The sequence below is a fragment of the Mus musculus genome, chromosome 4 (genome assembly GCF_000001635.26).
Source record: "Mus musculus strain C57BL/6J chromosome 4, GRCm38.p6 C57BL/6J".
In the NCBI taxonomy this organism is placed as follows: Eukaryota; Metazoa; Chordata; class Mammalia; order Rodentia; family Muridae; genus Mus; species Mus musculus.
In genome coordinates, this window is record NC_000070.6 from 102,585,351 (window position 1) to 102,608,486 (window position 23,136).

The window sequence follows — 23,136 nt, forward strand, 5'->3', positions numbered from 1 at the left end:
TTTTAAATTCAGATTAAAAAATAAAAATAAAAAAAATTAGGGACTTTAAAATTAACCATCTCACTCAACTAAAGAAACAGAGACCCAAGAAGTCAGTTCATTTTATCTGAGGTCACATATTGCTTGTAGTCCTCTCTCACTAACCTGTGTCACCGTCTCTCCCTCTCTGTCACCCTGAGCGTCTCAGACATGATCTCAAGAGGGATTTTCAGCCCCTCTGCTTTCCTGATTCTTGGGAATTCTTATAACTTTATGACTAACAAGAGTATAAAATATGAGTCAAAAGTCAGTCCCCAAAAGTCATTGTGACTTTAATGAGTTCGGCAGTTGTTTCAAACTGCAAAAACAGGAAAATCCTACACAATAAGGCGCCTGTCTCACAGCTGGGCTCCTACGTAGATGGCCACCCACAGGAGCAATGACTAGGGCTGTCTTCCTCTTTGGCACCTTCCCCCCCCCCCCCCGCACCCCCCCCTGCCTCACTCCCCCCCTCCTTAAAATTTTCTCTCACTGATTTCACCAGGATATCATTGAGAAAAAAGTATCTTTTCAATTCAAAACTTTTCAATTAAAAAACTTTTAATGATTTTAATGATATTTTTAATCATATAGAATCACTGCTAGCAAATTCAGATTCATATAAAAGTAACTTTTTCACAAGCATGATGTTAGTCCTTGTGCCAGCTGCCTTCTGGCTTTTTTTTTTTTTTTCCCTGAGAAACATAGTGCTACCAAGAAGAGCCTTCCAGTTCACCCTTCTATGTGAAGTCACAAAGAGCTCAGGGCAGTGCCTGAAGATCTTTGCACAAACCTTAAGCTCACCTTTTGAGAAAGAATAGAGAGCGAAGACATGTTCTCATCAGTTTAGAAAGAGTGGCTCAGAAACTGGAAGAAAAATTGAACTTATCTGACAAAATTTAATTTCAAGTATTTGCTAAGTAGCCTCTCACTATTGAAAGAAGTCTGTGTTAAGTTTTGGTGCATAGTAAACAACACCATACATTGCCTTACTTATCATTAGTAATACTGGGAACAAAAAAATTAAATTAAAAAAAAAACCACAGATGATTTTTTAAAAAGAATATTCTAGAAAAGTAGTATTAATTCATTTTAAAGTAATAACTCTTTTCTTTCTAAAGCCTAAATGTAATTTCTCAGTAGTGCTTGTAGATCTAGTGTTGGGCAGACCCAACTTTAGGGAGGTGTGGGGAAGTGTGTGTTCTAAGGGTTCATTCACAAACTTTGTTTGTCTGTGTTGAAAAGGGAATTTGGCCATTTCCTCTGGGGACATTATTTCTAGGTAGACTCTAACAGGGCTTTCTTGTGAGGACAGATTATTAAAGAAAAAATAAGATATGTGTACAGGAGACACGGGAACTCATTTATCTTTGAAATAGCACCTTCCAATTTGTGGATTCTCCACTGCATTTGATGAAGTAAATAAATCCATTCCCTTCCAACTCCACAAGTCCTTGGGCCATAGTTTCACTCTGGATCCATTTTACCTTCATATTGAGACAACTAACTGGGTAAGTCCACAGGAAGGCTCCAAGCGACTCAGGCTGTGGAGGTCTGAGTTACGACTAATATGTGTCTCCTTAGCCAGTGGTTTATTCTTGCACACAGAGGCATCTCCAGTTCCCTCTCTGCTTACCTCAGCAGTACAGAAAGAGTTTTCTTTTCCGAGAGGAGCTAGTTGCTAGTAAATACTGCACCCAAACTGTAGGAGGCTGCCCTAGAATCTACCACACAATCATGAGAGGTTGGGGCAGAGAGGTGGGTTAGAAGTCCTGTCTCATTCCTGTTTCACAGAAGAAAGATGGGGTGATGTCCCAAGGCCAGCTCTAAAGACTGATAATCCATGTTGAGGCTTGATTGCTGTGTCATGGCTACCTATAACTTGCCAGATTCAGATTCTGAAAACCCATCTATCCTGAGTTCCTCAACTGTCCATCAGCTGGCACCTTAACATATCAATTCCAGTCCTTGGCTAGTCCAGGCACCAGGGCTAGCCCTACCTTTACTAATCAGACTTTGTCTTGTTAGAAGGCCACATCTGCCTTTCTTAGTCTTTCAGAGCCCCCAAACAAGTGGGCCCTTCATAATTTTTTTTTAAATGAGAGCAATGATTGCCCTAGTCAGTGTGGTGGGGCCCTCCCTTGCTGAGGAAAACCAGTGGTGGTTGCTAAGCAACATTTAGAAGGTCTAGATTGGTTTCTGATCCTGGATGACCTCCATTTGTGTACTTCGCCATGTGTATTTTATGGCTACCTTTGGATGACTTTGGACAACTTTGTTTTTGGTATGCATTGGCCTGCCCTTAGTAATAGGATCACAGGAGAATTCATTTAGGCGTGGATATAAGGGAGATGGTATTCCTCTGTTTACTTGCATGAGCACACTGACCCCTTCTGTAAAGATACAGAAGGTGTGTAGTTTACTTAGCCCCATGGCTAAAAACCACCATCCTCTACCACACAGACTGATGAACCGCGAATCCCAACAGGTTTCTATGACAAAGAAAAGTTATATGAAGGACAGAGGGGAAACAAAGTATCTTGCCATATATGATTCATTTTTGGCCTGCTCTCGTCTCCTGAACAGAGCAGCCAACCAAACCACTAAATAGTCCTCCTTACCCTCTTCAGACTGTTAAATGAGGATTAGTGGGTGGATCCTAGTAGGTCTGACTCTTCTTCTAGAATGAAAGTTGATTGAAACCCTAAGAGAACTTGTGTTTGCTCTTTTGCTTGCTTTTTCCCCAACTGCTTTGCATGGCCATTTGAGGTGTCCCATTGGTGTTTGTTGAAAACATGACAGAATGGTTTGATTGAGGTGGGACAGTCCTAGTGGACTCCAAAATGTTTGCAAGTATTTCAGAGATATCAAAGAAACCAAAATGCCTGGCTATTATATCTATTATATTTGGCTAAATTTTGTGCAGGGGGTGGGGTGGAGGATTAGATACGAGATCATTAGTCTCTAAGCTTTTATGTAAGATATGTTTACTGTAGTTTAAAGTTTGTTACTTTGCGAAACACTAGCAGACCAATCAGTACTCATTAAGCTGTCTTTCCCAACTTCCCAGTCTTCAGTAAGAGCTAGTTTCATGGCTTGGAGAGGCCATAGTGACAGGGTTATATCTTAACACATAACTTGGAATTTATGCAATTCACCTGGAGTTCAAAATTGCACTGAGGTTCAACATGTAGTCTAAAAGCAGAAATGATTGACCCAGAGGTGTCGGGCTACACTTGAAAACATACACACATACACAAGCAGGAATACCCAGAAAGACAGTGGTTGTATCTCTGAGGACAGTGGGAGGTACAGTGAGCCAACAGGCAGAGACTCAGGTTCAGCCTCGCTTCACCTCAAAAGGCATCTCTCTGGGGAAGCAATGGTTTGACCTGAGTCTTAGATGCCTGAAGTGAAGCTATTGTCAGAGGCAGGATGCTCATTTGGAAAGGGAATTGCCTCACAGGAAAGAGAGCCAATTACAAGTTCGGGCTGTTGCCATGGTGCTTTGCTGATCCTTCAACATGCAATACAGGAACTCCGAGGAAGGCTAGGAAATAGGATGTAGGGGAGGTGGGGAGAAATGAAGTCAGCTAGGGCAAGGCATCCCACTGCCTGCACTGTAATGCTGACAAGAAGAGGCTGGCAGGGGAGCCAGGAAAAGAATGTCATTTTCAGCATGTCCTGGGTTGCTAAAATGAAACTAAAATAATTTAACTCTGAGACATTTCTAGCATGAATTATAAGACGTAACAGCCGTAAAATATCAAATAAGCATAACGCCAGATAAATCGTTGTTCATGCAGCAAATGCTATCTCAGATTTTCTAGCGTACTCCGGACCCTACACGGAAAGGTTATGAATTTAATCCATTTGCAGAATATGATGTAATAAGCATATTAATGAACTTACTGAGTGCAGAAAATTGCACACTGCATATGAAGTACTTTTTGAACCAAATAAATTAATTCCATCCCCATTCAGTCCACGGGGAAAAGAGACTAATGCATCGGCACCCAGTTGGTGGGCAAATAATGTACCAAAAGCTGGTAGGAAAGAAATTCTCCTACCCTGGAAGCCAAGTCAGAAAGCAGTTACAGTTCTAACCTTTTCCAATTTAAAAAAAAAAAATTAAAAGCAAAGCTCGGCGTCAATTAATCAAATGTACCATCACTTGGAAGCAATTAGAAGAGCTGAGTGCTGCTGTGTCAGGCTGCATCTGCAGAGGGCTGTCTGCAGAGGAAGAGAGGGTTAAAGAACACCTAGCTGGAACGGGGGAGGGTAGGACCTCAGGTTTACTTAAATATTCATGGGGCTTCCTCCATTTTAATCTTCTCCTTTTTAAAAGATGGCTGTTTCCCAGTCAGACAGCTCCCGAGGGGAAAGAGATTCCCTGCTCCCTGGCAGAGTTGGACTAATCTAGGGTGGAAACCCCTCCGGGCACCAGGACTGTTCCTAACTGAAGAAGTGCTTCAAACCGGCCAGCTGAATACAGGCTCTTGCTCCTCCTTCGTACAATTCCGGGTTTCATTACTCTCTTCTGCCTGGAAATAAGCAGGGAGGGAGGGAGCGAGCGCATAGGCTTCTTGCAAGGATGGGGTGTGAATGAAGACCAGCTTGCTGTGGATTAGGGAGTACCACCCGTCTGGAAGGCTTTGTCTTTTCTAAGTTTTGGTTCTTTATCCACTGGAACTGCAGAGGTTTCCTGATCCCCCTGGAGACCGCTCTCTTAGAACTGAATTCTTTCAAAGGGATCTGTGGATTGTGGCAAGAAGAGCTTCCAAAATGCCTGAGGCAAACTATTTATTATCTGTTTCTTGGGGTTATATCAAGGTGGGTTAATCTGATTGTGTTCTGTGTCTCTGATAGAATGTGATTGTTTTATGTCCCTCTGTATTTCATGGAGTGGACGGCATGAGCAGTGGTTTAATTTGTATGTACGGTTAGCCCACAGGTGCTTCTTAAAATGAAATAAGACATGTTTTCTTGCCTTGTATTTTAATGTACTGTAATGTGTTTCAATTCTGGTTCTTCTCAACTCTGTTTTAAAAAAATGCTTTCTGCTCTTCTTTTCATTTTTTCTTAAACTTTTCACTTAATCTGTTTTCACTGAATACGTTATCACATCAAACTATATTTTTAGGATTATCCCCAGTTTTCCTAATTCAAGTGACATTATTTTGGCCTTTATTAAAATTTCTTTTCCTGAGTTTGCCACTTCAAAAATCAACCAGAAAACAATTTTAAGAGATTTTAACAACTATTTTTTTTCCTACAGTGACATTGGGATGCTTTCAAATTGAGGGGACATTGTGATTTCTATTGTAGCCCTCATTAACCTAATGAAATTGGCTGATGATACAGTCTCTTGGTTCCTAGAAAGTGAAGTTGGAAGTACAGCAATCCAGCAATCGTTTGCTCTTTCCCAGACACTTAATGCATTTTCTTTTCTTTATAAACAGTTCAAAAGGATGCTGAACCGGGAGCTGACACACCTCTCAGAGATGAGCAGATCAGGGAACCAGGTGTCTGAGTACATTTCAAACACGTTCTTAGGTAAGATGCTAACAGAAAAACCCACTGAGCTTCTGCAGGGTGAATTTTTACAGTCTACCAAGGGCATCCCTGTGAATTTGGAGTGAGGTTAAATGCAGAAAAAAATCCATCCAAAAAATGAGCTAAAGTCATTTTCTATAGGAAAACAATAAGCAAGAAGATATTTCTGAAATGAAAATACCCTTTGAACCTCAGGCTATGGTGGGCTGCTTGCATTTATATGGTTTCTCATTACTGCCCCGGTCCTGCAGGGACCTCTAGAGCAGCTGAAGGTCTGCAACCTTACCCAGCAACACTAGCATCTCTTTAAAAAAAAAAATCTTCTTGTAACTGGTTTAAGACAAGAAGCTTTCCTTTTAGGTGTTTGTAAGGGTCATGCATGCAGAGTCCCAGAGAGCATATTCTGGAAAAAATTGACTGTCGCTTTGGTGGATTATTTCTTAAAGATGAATGCATGTGTGTAGGGGGTAGGGCTGGTGTCTGAGAGGCCTTGTTTTCTCTAAGCTGTACCGTTGTCTTCTCATTCTGATGGTTTTCTGCTCTCTGCAGTTATGTGGACGGGACTTCACACAGAGCACTGGCCATAGGTTTGCAGGGGTGGTCCTCAGTTCCTCCCAGGGTCTTGTTTGACCCTTGGGAATTTCTTACATTTTCTTAAGGGGAACTTTTGTATCATGAACCCATTCTGCCTGTTTTAATGAGGACTGCAGAACTGGTCTATCTGTACCTCAAAATGCATGAGAAACCCTGACATTTGGATTCTTCCTGCTCTGAACTATACTTGCTTACGCAGCTCCTTATTTGATTCCCCCAAGGAAGTGACCCATTCTTCCAGCTGAGCATCCCTGCTTTCTTTTTGGCACAGCCCCTTAGTAAATGAGTGTTTGCCTTGGTGTCTTATGGAGCGCAGTCTGTCTGCAGCTCTGTTTTTAAAAAATCTATCTTTTCCTCCAAAGCAGTTAGTTCCTCCTAACAGGATATCAACTGGCTTTCTCAGCAGCCACCCATGCGGTAATGCTCAGCACAGCCTTACTGTGCAGCCCTCATCTTCCAACGAACTGCAGATTAGCAGGCAGAGACCATCCTACCCCCTTCTTGCCATGTGTGGGTGTCCTCCAGCACCTGCTGTTCCCAGCTGCAGTTGCAACAATGTTTCCCAGAGAACAAAGGAGAGGAATTTTTACACATACTCATGGTCCAGTGGTGGCTGGAATATAAACAAAGAGAAGGCATAATCACAATCCTTTTCGTCTCTTGGCTTTCCCCATTATCTCTGAACACAGGACTCTTCCTCACACTGTCTCAGATACATACCTTGGTTCATGAAACATGCAATTATTTTTCCTAAGCTGGGAACTGTTTTCAGGACACTTGATACTGACAACAGGCGTAAAATCAGCACTAACTTCCCTCAGTGTTAGTATTAGAAGGGTGGTGTGTGTATAGATGTGTGTATATGCCCTTGAATGTGTACATGGCTAGGTGGGCAAAGAGGCAGGTTCTTAAACACAGGAAAAAAAGATGCAGACACACAAGAGGCATCAAGTGCTTCATTTGAAATGTGGGAACCTGGGGAGAGATGCAGCCCTTCAGCTCCTTCAACTGTGCCATTCTGTGAGTCTGTCACGGGCACAGTTACTCAGCAGCTTCCCTGAGACACACTTGACCCCCCTGTAATATGCATCAGCCTTACAATTTGTATAGACAATCAAAGCTTGCTTCTGAACTACAAATGCAGAGCAGGGGACTCTTAACCCTGTCTTGGGGGAGAGGGGCTGTCCCTGGAGGACCTTGAGGCCTCCTCATAAACTGTCATATCTGTAGTGGACTTTAAGGGCCTCATGACACAATTTCCTCATTATACAGAAAACAGAGCTGAAGTTGTGAAGAATGAAGGAATAACCAATCTAAAGTCACTTGACTAATATTTTTTTTCTGAGCCAGAACTATTAACTCTTTAGGCTGTTAGAAATAAATGCCAGATACCATCCTTTATCGAAATTCATGAAAGCACAAGGAATAGAATCCCCTCTAAGGGTGTGATGTGGATTACTATTTTGGATTTTTTTTCTGTAGAAATCAGGATGGTTGGAAATACAAAGGAAGGGTTAATAATTCCTTGGTATATAAAAGACTTTGTTCTGAAAATAACAATCATTGCAGAACACATGGAGAAGACAATATCTCAGCAAGAGTGGGAGAGTGTTCAATCCTGCCCGAGAGAAAGAAAGGGTGTATCTCCTAAGCCAGTCGTCTATGAAACTTGTGGGTTTTCCCATCTGAAAGGACAATGTTTAGGTAGGGACACAGAGAGCCAGGCAATAAACCATGGGCCAGCCGAGGCACTTGCTAATGCTATTATATGGTAGTGGATTTCATGCTGCTGGGAAAAGTGGACTTTGGAGTACCTAGTCTCAGGAGAAGTAAAAAGGCTGTAGGAGCAGACCACAAATATAAAACAAGCTTTTAACCTGTTATATTGAAAGCTAGTCGGTATTTTTACGGGTAAAGAAAATTTTCTTTTTAAACGTACTCAGCATCCAACCTCGAAAGCTAGAATTTTTAAGGTTTGAGGGAAAGAGCCTTAGAATTGTCATGGTCACAGGATCTAGCAAGCAAAACCCTTCAAATTGTACCACTAACAGTGTTTGATTAAGACCAGTTCTCATAGGTGCTTTTTTGTTTGTTTACATGCTTGCTTTGAAGTAGCCCGCGGTGTCTCCACCATTATTCTGACAACTAAAAATGCTAATCTACTGAGGGTTTTTTTTTTTTTTTTTTTTTTTTTTTTGGAGTCTGTGATTCAGGTTGTTTCCATAGGAATCTGGTTAATTGCTTACCAGAGGAAATTCCAAGTAGGGAAGCCTTGTGCTTGTTCCAGTGATTGCGTAGGGGAACACCCATGAATGTCACTGGTCCCACGGTGTATAATGCTCTTCTTCATTGCTGTGTTCCAGGCACAACAGTTGTTCTGCTCAGTTACTGACTGGTACAGGGAACCTTTAATTAACCCAAACCAGAAAAGCTGCTGGTCCCACCAGAGATGCTTAAATCTGCAGAGGCACTGGGGAATCCAACAACATTTTATACCAAATGTGAAGAGCAGTAGTTGGGGAAAGCACAGGCTTTCGTTCTAGCAGAATGTGGTAGTTATTAGCCATGGAGTGACAGAAAAAAAGGGAGCTTCAAAAGTAAAATAACATACACTTTCCACACCAGAGACTGGAAAAAGATTTTTAACAGGAACCCTAAGGCCTGGGCTCTGGGCTATTAAATTGCTATGTACAAAGTAATTGCAGAATAAATATGTGTTAACTAGGTCATCCTTTGAGTTTGGGCAAATTGCTGACTTCATCTGAGAAATGAGTGTGGGGTTGTTATTTGTTCCCAAATCTAGTGCCGATCATCCAGACAGCAAGGGGAATTTAGATAGATAGATAGATAGATAGATAGATAGATAGATAGCAGATAGATTTGGGTGTGGCCTATACATTTGTGGATTGTTTTAATTTCCTCAGTGCCATTTGACACCAAATACTTTCAAAACCTCTAAATTAATTGAAGTGACTAAAATTCTCTAATCAAAAGTTACAGACTTGTGAGCTAGCTCCTCAAGGCCTTTCAGGGGTGCTGGCTCCCCCAACAGCCAGGTGGTAGGCTGAGCATGAAGCTGGCCCTATCTTGCTGTACTTGCTTTGCTTTGACAGAGTGTCTCCAGGGCTTGTGAGCAGGCAGATGTGCCCCCCAGGAGGACACATGGGTATGCCATCATCTGCAGGAGTCTGAAAGCAAGTCAGCCCTATCCCAGCATGTCACCTGGACGCATGCCATTCTCAAATGGGGAGGCTGCTGCTGTACTGATTTTCACTGTGACAAGCAAAGATAAATGTGCGCACTTCTGAGAGCCACATTAACTATTTCAGCTATGGGTATCATTTAGTCCGAGGAAGGATTGGGTCAGCAATGGAACCAATCACTACCTTTGTGCCCCTACAGGTGTCCCTGTAGCAAGACATCACAAGCACTCAGAATTCCCTGCAAAGGGAAATACAGGTTTTGATAGTTAATAGGTAATAGTGATATACAGGAGAGCTTTTACAGGCATCTAGATATTCATTTATATTAATACTAGCTCTGTTTTTACCTTGTAAATTTAAAAGAAAACTAACTGAGATTATCAATAGTTAATAACCATAAACATATTAGGAACTAAAATGCCTATTATGAATAAGAGGCCTTATTATTTATTAGAAAATTAATAGGCACAAGACATGAAGAAAATCAAATTATAACCTTCCCCAAAACCTCAAATGGTAATGAACCAAAGCTTTTAAAGAATTATTTGAAGGTTATGAAGCCATTTATTTTTCTAACATTATTTTCTTATTTAAACTGAGCCTAAATAAATTCATATGCATTTTTACATAAAAAGGAATAAAAATATAATAAAATGGGCTTTTGTTAAATGGGGCTTGTCTTTTACAATGAATTTTTTGGTGCTGTTTGTTTTAAGCTGAGTCCCATGTAGCCTAGGCTAGCCTCAAATTCATTATGTAAGTCTGTGAACCCTTGTCCTCCTGCCTCAGCCTCCCCAGTACAGGACCACAAACCCACGCCACTGTGTCCACTAATGAACATTTTATACACAAAAACACGTCAGTCACTTTAACAAAAACTTTCTATATAAATATTGGTACTCCATGTTGAAAATGTGATTGTAATTCTGGTTACACTGAACATAGAAGAAGATGGGGTTTGGGTCTGACCTGTGCCACTTCTTATTTATGTTACTTGCTCCTCTGGATCTCAGTTTACTTTGGCAGTACCATGGAACAACTCATGTGTCTCCCACCTGCTTCACAGGCCCATCTGCAGGTCAAGTAAGGCCATGCTACAAGGGTTCTTTACGAAATTTCAAGCCCATTACAAAGGGTTCAAGTTGTTCTGAATGCTATTGCATGCACGCTGGCACATATGTGCTGAAAAGCATGTTCACTCTTCTGTTGCAGACAAGCAGAACGATGTGGAAATCCCATCTCCCACGCAGAAGGACAGGGAGAAGAAGAAGAAGCAGCAGCTCATGACCCAGATAAGTGGAGTGAAGAAACTGATGCACAGCTCAAGCCTGAACAACACAAGCATCTCACGCTTCGGAGTCAACACGGAAAATGAGGATCATCTAGCCAAGGTAAGTATGAGCTGGGCACATGTGTGTGTAGCTCTCCACTACACACTCACACACACACACACACACACACAGACTCTCAGACATGCACATACACACACATATGCATACACCCACACACAGGGACACCCAGGGACACACACACACATACACACACACACACAGAGGTGCACACATGGACACACACACACACCATCCAACATTTATAAAAGAAGACGGATCACATATTCTTTTTCATTGAGTTTTATGATGCAGAAGCTGATGTAGCCTCTCTGTTAACTGCTGGAGCACCTAACCAAGGTCCTTCTATACAAAAAGACTGTTCCTTTGTCCTGAATATAGGCTCAGTCTCAGTAACGCAGAGTTCTTTGTGGACAGAACATCCTGCTGGGGAGGATGCAGAGAAAGCTGGCAGGCTGGGCTGCATTCGCCCAGAGGACAAAGATGGAAAGTATTCTGGGCACCAGGGAGAAAGTCTGCCCTGATAGGCAGGGCTAGGGATAACATGAAGAGCCTGTGACAATGCTGACCACTAAAGCCCAAACCCAGTAGCGGAGGAAGGGACTGAAAATGTTCTTTACTCCTGTAGGAGGCTGCACAGACACTGGCTGCTAAGTTTCTTGCAGCCTGGTCAAAGGATGAAGTGAGCTTCCTTGGAGGAAATCTTCTTCCATGAGGTCTTCTGAAAACTGCCATCAGAGAAAAGTGGACTAAACATTGAGCCAAGCCTCTGGCCAGCTATTCAAATTGAAATAAGTTACTCCCCTCAGCAGATAATCTTTGGAATAATACCACAGCAAATGTCTAAATGATGTTTCTTCCATGTCTGTGGGTGGTCCATAAACTCTAAGCTATTACCCATACCAGGCAGTCTTCATAACCTATTAATACTGAGTTAGGATTGAGTTCTACTCACTCCTCTGGCAGCTGAGCCCCCTTGATTTGACTTCAGGGATAATTAGCAAAGGCTGGAAAGTTTCCCCCAGCAGCTATCGCTGATAGAGCAAGGGAGAGACAGGGCAAAGGAGCAGAAGCCTGTGTGCAGTTGACCTGCCTTTGAAAGTAGCATCAGGTGAAGATGGGGTGTTGCCAAGTATAGGTCAGCAACTCAAGCTACAAACGCAAACATACTTGGGTGTTTCTCAACAAAAGAATGTGCAGAAACTTGTAGTTATCATGAAGAGGAGATACAGCCAGCCCACCATTCTCAGATTCTTATACGAACAGAACTCTAAACAAATGCATGAAAGAGTTGGTAGCTAATTTCTCCCAAATAAAATTTTATAAAATATTTTACACCATTAAAAAAAAAAAGCTTATTCTTAAATGTCTCTCATTTGGATTTGCAGGAGCTGGAAGACCTGAACAAATGGGGCCTTAACATCTTCAATGTGGCTGGGTACTCACATAATCGGCCCCTTACGTGCATCATGTATGCAATATTCCAGGTGAGACAGATGGAGCAAACACCGATTATCTTGGAACAGAGCTCTTTATATTTTATACTCCGTGTTACTTTTATGACAACTTTTTCTCTGGTTTGGACATCTACTTATTCATACCTGAATCCATTTTCCTACATAGGAAAGAGACCTTCTGAAGACGTTTAAAATCTCATCTGACACCTTTGTAACCTACATGATGACTTTAGAAGACCATTACCATTCTGATGTGGCATATCACAACAGCCTGCATGCTGCTGACGTGGCCCAGTCAACTCACGTTCTCCTTTCTACGCCGGCACTGGATGTGAGTAGTTACGGTCTGTTTTGCATACCCACCCATCCTAGTTTTTTTTTTTTAAGTATCATAAATGTGCAATGCCTTTATAGAAATGATGCTCTTGAATGCCCCTGGGTACTTGAACTACTTCTTTGGTAGCTATGGCATTCAGCAATTTGGGTTGCTTAGGAAAATAGATAACACTTCTGCTTTCCTCATTTTCCAGTATCAGTGTAATGTCCCTTTTTTTCATCTTTGCCATCTGAAAGTTATTTAATTATGAGACAATGAATTAGACCCATGATTTATTTTCATCATATTTCTAGTGAGAGATACACTGTATTCTCAAGGCATCTTCTTTAGTATCTGTCATACAGTACATATATACTGTACCAAATCATCTGAATTGCCCAATATGTACTCATCCCAGGTCCTGAGGAGAATATAATGTATATGTTACATGCAATGTTCTGTATAGTCTCTATTAGGGATAAACATCTATAGAGTTATTTTCCTAGGAATTCAAAGTAGTAACTGAAAATCAAAAGCAGACAGAAGTTAAGAAAAGCTGCTCCCTAAAACCTCTGTGGAGATGGCTATGACTCTTTCCCTTGTAGTTCAAGCTTTCTCATGAGCTACCATAATTAGTAATGTGCCCGGCCAAGCCACCTCTGGGCAGATGGCAATAGTGAGTAACTAGGTACATCCAAAATGTACTGTCTGCTGCCAGAAAAGACTGGCCATGCCTTATCCAGCCACCTTGGCAGACCCAGTTTGGGAGTTAGAGAAAGACTAAACTGATTGCTTGACATTCTTATAATCTGAGACAAGTAATCTAAGACAACTTGCTAATGTGAGATGGAGGTAAGGGTATTTAACCCCCAATGGAAAAAAAATCAGTATTTACATTCATGAAGTCAGGTAGCACTATTCACCTAGTGTTATACATAACTATTGTTTGGCTCTAAATTGGCTGAGTGTTACAGACTTAGAAAAGGGAGTTTAGAATGCTTGATATGTAATAGTGTTGCTCTTTCAGGGAAGAGGTAGAAAGACAGTTAACATTTGAATGAACAGAAGAGTTTTGTCTTCAAAGAGGCTTAAGAACCAGCAGCATTGTGTGCCTAACAAGAACAAGATTGAAATCACTGTACATGGGGAAGGAAGAGGACAGAGAGGGAGGTCTTCATGACAGTGTGAACGTGCGAAGCAGTATGACATTAGGTTTTGTTTGTTAGAAATGTTATCAACTGTGGCCTACAATAAGCATGCAGTGGGCATGCAGGTGAATTACTAAATATATGACAGCCTGTAACCTCACTATAAAATAAACGTTGGTGAACATTTTATCATTTACCTCCCAAGGCTAGAGTTTAGCCTATTCCACCCCTAGTTACTTAGCCTGCCTGGGTATGAAGGTTACTGTCTGCCATGTTCCCCAAGCAGTATGCCTTGCTTCTTTGACTGGCACAGGCTGCAGTCCATAAGCATCATTTATGGACTGCCATAAATCAAAGCCAACAACTACAGCCATCCACACGCACCATCAACATTGTGCGAATGACTTACCCAACCCTCAGCCCATGGACTCAATATGAGATGAGCTCTGGCCGTCATCCTTCTCACATGAGAGAGTTTATGTTGATATACAGAGCCTTGTGCTTAATTCAGTCAACATCCTGAGCTCTCATAAAATTCAGCAGTGCCTCTCCCAACTAGAGTAAAATGTGGTTGGTACTTGAACGAGATGAAACTGAAGAGTGAGACAGGTGCGTTGGATGCAGAGTTAATGGGCTCCTTTGAACCCACAGGCTGTCTTCACAGACCTGGAAATCCTGGCTGCCATTTTTGCAGCTGCCATCCATGATGTCGATCATCCTGGAGTCTCCAATCAGTTTCTCATCAATACAAGTGAGTTCCCCACTACACAGTTAATCCGGATTACTCTGTGATTCACTGCAGCCTTTTCCTCCTAATGTTTTCATTATGGGTAATAACAAGGGCAATAATGAGGTAATCCTTCCATTCCATGGAAATCGCTCAGGCTTTTCCTGGATACTGTGTCCAGCTTGTCAACACAGTGTGTTGAGGTGCATGGAGAACTTGGAGCGGGTCAGAGGCAAGCCATAAAAACAGAGCTCCAAAGTTTGGAAAAATACAATATGGAAAGAAAGAGTAAAAGATTTGGAGTGGCCGGGCAAGATAAGAGAAAGCTTGTGTATGTGAGAGTGACTCTCAGTCTTTTGTGCAGCTAATAGACATAACATAGCAAACCATAAGTGTCCCTCTATCCAGGATGATAGGCAGAGATACTCGGTCTGAGCATTCCAGCCTAGAATAATATTCCTCAAGGAACACTGGGAATAGGTCCCTATAGTTCAAGAGGAAATGTCATTAAAGGTCTACACATTTCCTTCCAACTGCCTGGCTTTGACTGCAGACAGTGGAGAAGCAAGGGAAGGACCTATTTTGACCAGCCTCAGGATCTGAAGCTATCCCAGGGCTTTATCATACTCAAACCATTTGATTTTCATGCTATTCAGAATTCATTCATTGTCTCAGTTAATGCTCCATTTCTACGTACAGTTTCTTTTGATAATATGAGTTATCTCATTATGATCATGATTGACATCTAGTGCTGGCAGTTTTCTAAAAGTACTGTCTGAGCTTCTTGCTAGAAGAGGCCTTCTGTTGTTTGTCCTTGTCTTTATCTTCAAAATATCTGCATATACTAAGCTTGGGGAACACTGGTTTTCTTCTTTCAATTTTAATATCTTGTTCTTGTCTTTTAAAAACATCAACAACATAAACTTCGGGTACCTGCCTCTTTGTATGGGTTAGTTTTGTCAATTTAACAATTTAACATTCTGATAGTTTGTTTCTCAAGGGAAATATAGCTACTTACACTACTGAGAAATATAAAGCACATTTGTAAATCAGTGCCCTTGGCTAGAAGGTTAACAGAACAAGGGAGTTTAAATTACTTCAGAGAAAGCTATGATCTTAGAGAGAGAGAGAGAGAGAGAGCACTATTGTATAGTAGGCACATACTATATCAGTTGGTTGTTATTCTTAGTTAAGATTAAACATATCTTAATGAGTTTGATGACCATACACTTGGGTACAAAGCTGTGTCAGACAAAATATAGATAAAGCAGAGGGACGTTATAGTTTGGGTGCCTAGCCATTGCAGTTTCTGGTATAGAAACCTAAAAAAGGGAAAATCTAATATCAACATTGTTTTAAAAAATATTCATGCTCAATTGTCATATTTATAGAAACCTCCAAAAGCTACATTATTGAGTTAGTTGAAGATCTAAACTCACAATTGTCAGAGGTTGGGGAGTGTATATGAAAGTGAGCATAGTTTTAAATTCTTAATACATTTGATAACGCATCTGTGTTTTCATTTCATTCTTTTTCAAAACACAGAATTTACAAAGACTTAAAGGAAATTGTAAGCTGAGATGAAAATACAGTTTATCAAATGTTAAATTCTTCATCTCATATGAAAGAGAATTCATATTGTAATATCTCCAGGAATCATTTTTTGCTCTGCTTCTCTAGTATGTAATGACCTATGGATGATGACTCTTGAAATAATTTAAAATAAACTAGATCAAATTTCACATTGAAGTGATGCCAGTGTTTACATTATACAATTTTATTACATTTTTATGATCATCATTTTTCTTTATTAGATTCTGAACTTGCTTTGATGTATAATGATGAATCTGTTCTGGAAAACCATCACCTTGCTGTGGGATTCAAATTGCTACAAGAGGAACACTGCGACATCTTTCAGAATCTTACCAAGAAGCAACGCCAGACACTCAGGAAAATGGTGATTGACATGGTAAGATGCCAGCCTGCATCCCTTGCCTACATTTGCCATTTTCTCATATAGACTGACTTAATTGAAAGTTTTAATTCTGTCTTTGCTCAAGGTGTTGGCAACTGATATGTCCAAACACATGAGCCTCCTGGCAGACCTTAAAACAATGGTAGAAACCAAGAAGGTGACAAGCTCCGGTGTTCTCCTCCTGGACAACTATACTGACCGGATACAGGTATCTGATATCTAACACAAAGCTAAACTAAACAAAAGCAAGCAGTATTTAGAAAGCAAAAATAGAAATTTGGTTAACTTCATGACCTAGGTTACTACTTAACCTTTGGGCATATCTTTAAAACAAGTTAAGAAAATAAAGTTTATCATTTCATTTATGGGGTAAACAATACTGTATTCATTGAATTGTTTAGTTCTAAAATTGAGTTGCAGTGTCTATTTATAATAAGGTATATGTGAATATTGGTCCTCAAAGCTCACATTTGAACACAAACCCCACCAACTGCAACTTTGTTAGATCTGATTTTGCTAAACAAATTGCCATCGACTGTTCTTTTTCCACACGTGGAAAAATCTAGAAGTAACAACTTTGGGTCATTCTTTGCATTCTTTCCAAACTAAGGAAAGAAATGCTAACAGAATTTGACATCTAATACACCCTCCAGTTTTTAAACTCAACAACCGTCAATCTAGGAAAATATACATACTTCCCTTTTGAGACTCTCTAGTGGTAAATAACCAACTCTGGCCAGGACCATTGAAATACTGCTCTTTTGATGGTAGAATTGTAACTATAGTCAACTAAAATGTTCTTGGTATGAAGTGTCCTGAGATGAGAGGGATAAGATGTTCTGGTGGCATTGATGCTTAGTTTTATGGGATTTTCCAAAACTTGACCATTTCAGGTTCTTCGCAACATGGTACACTGTGCAGACCTGAGCAACCCCACCAAGTCCTTGGAATTGTATCGGCAATGGACCGATCGTATCATGGAGGAGTTTTTCCAGCAGGGAGACAAAGAACGGGAGAGGGGAATGGAGATTAGCCCAATGTGTGATAAGCACACAGCTTCTGTGGAAAAATCCCAGGTATCTACACTGAGACTTTTTTCAATGTTTTTAATGAGCTCTACCAATTGTTCCTTTCTTTAAGCCTCTGTGTGTGTGTCTATGAAATGATAAAAAATGATTGAATGATACATTTAATTCCATCATATGTATCATTCCTTTGCTTTCTCCACGCATGGGCTCTCAAGTGAGGTATTAAGCAAAGTTTCCAGTTATCTAAGACCTCATCAGATTTGGTGGACACATGAGCACCTGTACTCTCCATCTCCCATGCCTAGATTTCTCCTCATCCCTTCTCCATCTAGGAGCTCAACACCTTATTGGTGCTCCCCACACATCTGTTTCAATCCTTAATCAAGCATGATGTCACCATTTCAGATGAGAAAAAGACCCACCTTTACAATGTGGCCAAAGTATCTTCCCAGTGTAAGGCAAGGCAAGCAAACAAACAAATACATAAACAGCTGTCCTCTTGGTCCAGTTTGTCAACTTCTTAGTGACCCAGTTGTCCTTTCTGTCATGTAGATAGGTCTCCCAAGTGTCCTGATGTCTTCATCCACACTGCTGTTTAATTCATGGGCTCTGCTGAACATCCTATGCTTGATCTGGAAAGAAAGCTTCTAACTAGAAGTTCTAAGTATTTGGGGTTTTCTCATCCCACGTCCTAGGGAATAAACAACTACAACGATCTTCCATGAACGGCTGAAGTGTTTCTTACTAAAAGCAAAGCAAGTGGAGAAATTAAATGACTGTGATGTGTTATGTTACGCATGTTTGTCTGTTGCTGTGGGCTTCTTTCTAGTCCCTGGAAAGCACTTTGAAAATGGTCTCTAAAATCCTGAAAACTGTATATAAAGAGATAAGCGAAAAAAATGAGTGGGTGGGAACAAAGTCATATCTGAATCATCCAGCCAAATTCTTGTAACTAGGGCATCTCACAGCTGCCCTGACTTTAGTATGAGTCTTGCTCATTAAGTTGGAAAAGAATCATTAAAAGTCATAATATGTGCATACATGGGCACATCTCCCCCCAACACACACAAACACACATATATAGACACATAACCATGACACATGCACATGGACATGCACATATGGGGTGAGGTAGGACAGAATCTCACATATGACCAAAGTTCTTGTATATATAATTTGGATATATTAAATGACTGGCCATATACCAGAATACTGATAGAGAAAGGTTTCCAGCAGAGTGAAAAGATAAAACATAAGGTCCCGAAAGACCCTAGCTCATCTCCCCCCCCCCCCCCCCCCCTTTGATTCCAACAAAGCATCTCTCCCTCCGGCCCCACCCAACCCTGACAGGGGAATTCCATTCCCTCATTCACTGCTGCCTATTCTCTTTACCTGCCCCAGTCCCCAAGGTTTCCTGTTTGTCTGACAGGGAGGAGGTCAGTTTAAGGCCGCTCAGCTAGCTCCTGCAGGATGCATGGCCCCTGTGTAAACCACAGCAGAGTCACAGCCTTGATTTATGCTCTTGCACACAAGCAAAAGGAAATGCTAAGTTGTTTTTATTTTCCTTCTTTCTCCTGATAGAAAAGACTGCATGCACTATGAATCCTAAACAGTAGCAGCAGTAGTCACACTGGAAAGATTAGTTTGCTTAAGTTTTGACTTGTTTTTAGGTATTTTATTATTATTTTGAATAGTCCTCTACAAGGCAAAGACTTGAGAACTTCCAGAATGGTGGCGGGCCAGCTCCTGTCATCTTGGCGCGGTGACATATTTAATAGTTTATCAGGGAGAGAATATTGAATCAGAACACTTCAGACTTGGGGCTTCCTTCAGAGAATGACTCACAGAATCCATGTAGTGACAAAGTTATTCCCAGTTACATCCAGACCCTGCTGGCAGATGTGAAAGGAGAGACTGTTGCAGTGAGATGAGCACAGGCTTTGGAGCCAGACGAAGCAGAGACTAAGGCCCAAGTCTACCACTTCCAAGCTAACCTCTGTACCATGTTTGGTCTCCACAATTCTCGGTTTCTTCCTTTGTAAAGAGCAGGCAACAATACTTAGCAGGATTGAGAGGTGTTTGCACATATGGTATACATTCCAGGGCCTACCATATAGCAAGCAATCAAATAAACAAATCTCTTACTATTGGTCCCCTTGGGTCTCCTTCTCTCTTTAGATAGAAACCAAGACAGGGTGCCTGGCTTTCAAGGGCCCATGCAGTAACAGATATGTGGTCCTCTTTTTCTCCAGGTTGGTTTCATTGACTACATTGTCCATCCACTGTGGGAGACCTGGGCAGACCTGGTTCAACCGGATGCTCAAGATATTCTGGATACACTAGAAGATAACAGGAACTGGTACCAGAGTATGATACCCCAGAGCCCTTCCCCGCCACTGGATGAGAGGAGCAGGGACTGCCAAGGCCTGATGGAGAAGTTTCAGTTTGAACTGACCCTTGAGGAAGAGGATTCTGAGGGACCGGAAAAGGAGGGAGAAGGCCACAGCTATTTCAGCAGCACAAAGACGCTTTGTGTGATTGATCCAGAGAACAGGGATTCTCTGGAAGAGACTGACATAGACATTGCAACAGAAGACAAGTCTCCGATCGACACATAATCTCTCTCCCTCTGTGTGGAGATGAACATTCCACCCTTGACGAGCATGCCCGCTGAGTGGTAGGGTCAACCTACCATGGCCAAGGCCTGCACAGGACAAAGGCCACCTGGCCTTTCCAGTTACTTGAGTTTGGAGCCAGAATGCCAGGCCGTGAAGCAAATAGCAGTTCCATGCTGTCTTGCCTTGCCTGCAAGCTTGGCGGAGACCCGCAGCTGTATGTGGTAGTAGAGGCCAGTTCCCATCAAAGCTAAATGGCTTGAAAACAGAGGACACAAAGCTGAGAGATTGCTCTGCACTAGGTGTTGGGAAGCTGTCCTGACAGATGACTGAACTCACTAACAACTTCATCTATAAATCTCACCACCCAACCCATTGTCTGCCAACCTGTGTGCCTTTTTTGTAAAATGTTTTCGCGTCTTTGAAATGCCTGTTGAATATCTAGAGTTTAGTACCAACTTCTACAAACTTTTTTGAGTCTTTCTTGAAAAACAAAAAAAAAAGAAAAAAAGAAAAAGAAAGAAAGCAGTTTCCCTTCTTTCTTGGGCAATATCTCTAGCTTTCCTCCAGTTAACTTTTGCAAATAGACAGGACAGATGCAGTTCTAACCACAGGCTACTTCCTTCTCTTTGTCCAATCTGACTCTGTAGTGGCCCCTGCAACTTAGCTGTTTGCCTGCTTTGAGCACTGTTTTTTCCCTGGCAAGTCTCTCTGCTTTGCTTTAAACTCATGCTCAACACACCAGGAGGTCTGTGGAAAAGCTGATGTTTCCCATCAGTCTAGAAGTGCTCAGTCACACAAGGCCGTGTGTATGGCTGCATCCAGCCCCCAGGCCACTGTGAGCTACACAGCACCTGTTATCCCTCCTCTCCCCCCTCCCTCCCTCAAGCATACTGTTTTCAATTTAATGCTGCTGTCTTTGTCTTGTACTGTCTCCCCCCTGCCCCCGCACTAACACTTCCCTCTCTTCCTGTTTATAACCATGTATTTATTACATAATGTACATATTGTAATGTTTTGTAAGTTATTAATTTATATATCTAACATTGCCTGCCAATGGTGGTGTTAAATTTGTGTAGAAAACTCTGCCTAAGAGTTCCAACCTTTTCTTGTAATGTTTTGTATTGTGTATTATATATCCCAGACATTGCTTAAGAGAAACATGGAGCCCCATCAGCAGTTAAGGACAGGAATGGTCATTGTTCCAAGGGTCTGCCCTTTCCTTGTCTTGAGTCCCTAGTTCTGCCCAACCCTTTGATGAGCTGGTTTTGCAAACAGGATTATCATATTCGATACTAAATGGTTTATACTGAAGTTTTATTTTATATAGTTTGGTAGGGGCTAGGAGCACTGGGATGTCGTTTTTTTCACCCATGTTCTATCCAAGTCTCTGGATGCATGAGTTGAGTTTGTCACTGGGCTCTGCTCTAATTGTGGCTTTCGTTTTAAAAAAATAAACAACACTACATTTGATCACAGATGATACTGAGTATCCCCAAACTACTGACTTGGAAGAGCTAGTCTCCATACTGCTCACGAGCAGTGGAGCCATGTTCAAATTCATCAAAGGCAACAAGAAGACAATGTGAATTTTTATCGTAGAATGTGAACTGATGTCGTAAATGACGCAATGTGAAGCTTCTGATAACACTTGTCAGGCCTCTTCCTGGTGTCAGTTTCAGTTTGTAAAATACGTGTCATGCTTCAGTTCAGCATTGTGACAATAGTTAAAGAAAATGGCACAAAATGTGCATGACCAATGGGTTCGTACGTCTGTAACACTGCATTGTTCCAGGTGGACGTTATATTGTTTTCAAAAGTTTCTCACAATGTATGTTATAATATTATTACTATTATATATTGTGCTCAAATGCATTCTTAAGAGACTTTTATATGAGCTGAATAAACAAAAGCATGAATAAATTAGATTGTAGCCCCATTCATTTCAAGGTCAACTCAAATATATTAAAGCAGGGTTGTTTTCTTCTTCTTCTTCTTCTTCTTCTTCTTCTTCTTCTTCTTCTTCTTCTTCTTCTTCTTCTTCTTCTTCTTCTTCTTCTTCTCCTCCTCCTCCTCCTCCTCCTCCTCCTCCTCCTCCTCCTTCTCCTTCTCCTCCTCCTCTTTCTTCTTCCTCTTCTTCTTCTTCTCCTTCTTCTCCTACTCCTCCTCCTCCTCCTCCTCCTCCTCCTCCTCCTCCTCCTCCTTCTTCTTCTTCTTCTTCTTCTTCTTCTTCTTCTTCTTCTTCTTCTTCTCCTTCTTCTCCTTCTTCTCCTTCTTCTCCTTCTTCTCCTTCTTCTCCTTCTTCTTCCTCTTCTTCTTCCTCTTCCTCTTTACCGTACTTCACAAAAAAGCAAGCCACTTTGCTCATCCAAATCACAACTGAAGTTTTGTATTCTCTGTGTCCAAAAAGTCCCATGGCTCAGAGCATTTTGTTTTCTTCTCAGCAGATTATTCACCCAGCTCCTCAGTACAGGAAGGAGGGTGGTGAAGACTAACAAGCAAAACCACTTTGTTCATCTTGAACCATTTCCTTCTACCTCTTTAGAATTCTGAAGAGTTTAATCTCTTAGGTAAATAAGAGGCATCTTTAGCTGGGCTGTGTAGGCTACCACAGTGACTCACAGAATTGAATCCTAGTACATTAGCTCAATGTAGAGAAACCTGTTGATTCATTTGGCATACAAGGAGTCTGAAATCTAAAAGAGTCACCTAGACCACAACCTTCAGAGCACATAAAAATATTCGTGGACACCCCAGCCGACTGTCTGTGCCTTTGCTAGTAGGTTATACTGTTCTAGAAAGAACTAAATGTTATCAAGTGTTAAAGTCATCATCTTAAAATAAGTCATCCCGAGTGCGTGTGTGCTTGCGTAGGAGGTGACAAAGACTCAGTGAGTAGCTCTTACTAACTTAGCCACAGAGAAGTAAGTGGCCTGTGGCGAGGAGAGAGTCTGCTCTAGAGGAATTCCTCGGTAAGAGGAAATTGCTGAATTTCTTTAGAAAATCAAAAGCTTGCCTGTTAGTTCTAGCCAGGACTTCCCTACCATCCAGTTTCTGACTGGACATTGTTATCTGATACAATGGCAAAACGGAATTGGTTACAGTTTGTATAAAAAGTATAGCTGATGATTATGCCTAAGAATGTTCTCT

The 23,136-nt window shown here is 41.4% G+C and overlaps 1 protein-coding gene across 7 annotated transcripts in view; it reads left to right on the forward strand.

The window, feature by feature from the left end:
- The window catches only part of Pde4b (phosphodiesterase 4B, cAMP specific), a 519,944-nt gene extending 498,019 nt beyond the window's left edge, over positions 1–21,925 (forward strand). For 4 of the 7 annotated variants that reach the window (XM_006502855.4, NM_019840.2, XM_006502856.2 and 1 more), the window contains 9 exons: positions 5,481–5,574; positions 10,584–10,762; positions 12,109–12,207; positions 12,344–12,508; positions 14,293–14,392; positions 16,183–16,337; positions 16,429–16,551; positions 17,237–17,419; positions 19,624–21,912. In XM_006502855.4, coding sequence (XP_006502918.1) covers positions 5,481–5,574; positions 10,584–10,762; positions 12,109–12,207; positions 12,344–12,508; positions 14,293–14,392; positions 16,183–16,337; positions 16,429–16,551; positions 17,237–17,419; positions 19,624–19,989 — 1,464 coding nt within the window. In that variant the 3' untranslated portion in view covers positions 19,990–21,912. Of the gene's footprint in view, positions 1–2,207; positions 2,303–4,492; positions 4,852–5,480; positions 5,575–10,583; positions 10,763–12,108; positions 12,208–12,343; positions 12,509–14,292; positions 14,393–16,182; positions 16,338–16,428; positions 16,552–17,236; positions 17,420–19,623 lie in introns of those variants that run through there. The other 3 variants (NM_001177982.1, NM_001177981.1, NM_001374780.1) reach the window with 3 other exon arrangements.
- Positions 21,926–23,136: the final 1,211 nt, after the last annotated feature.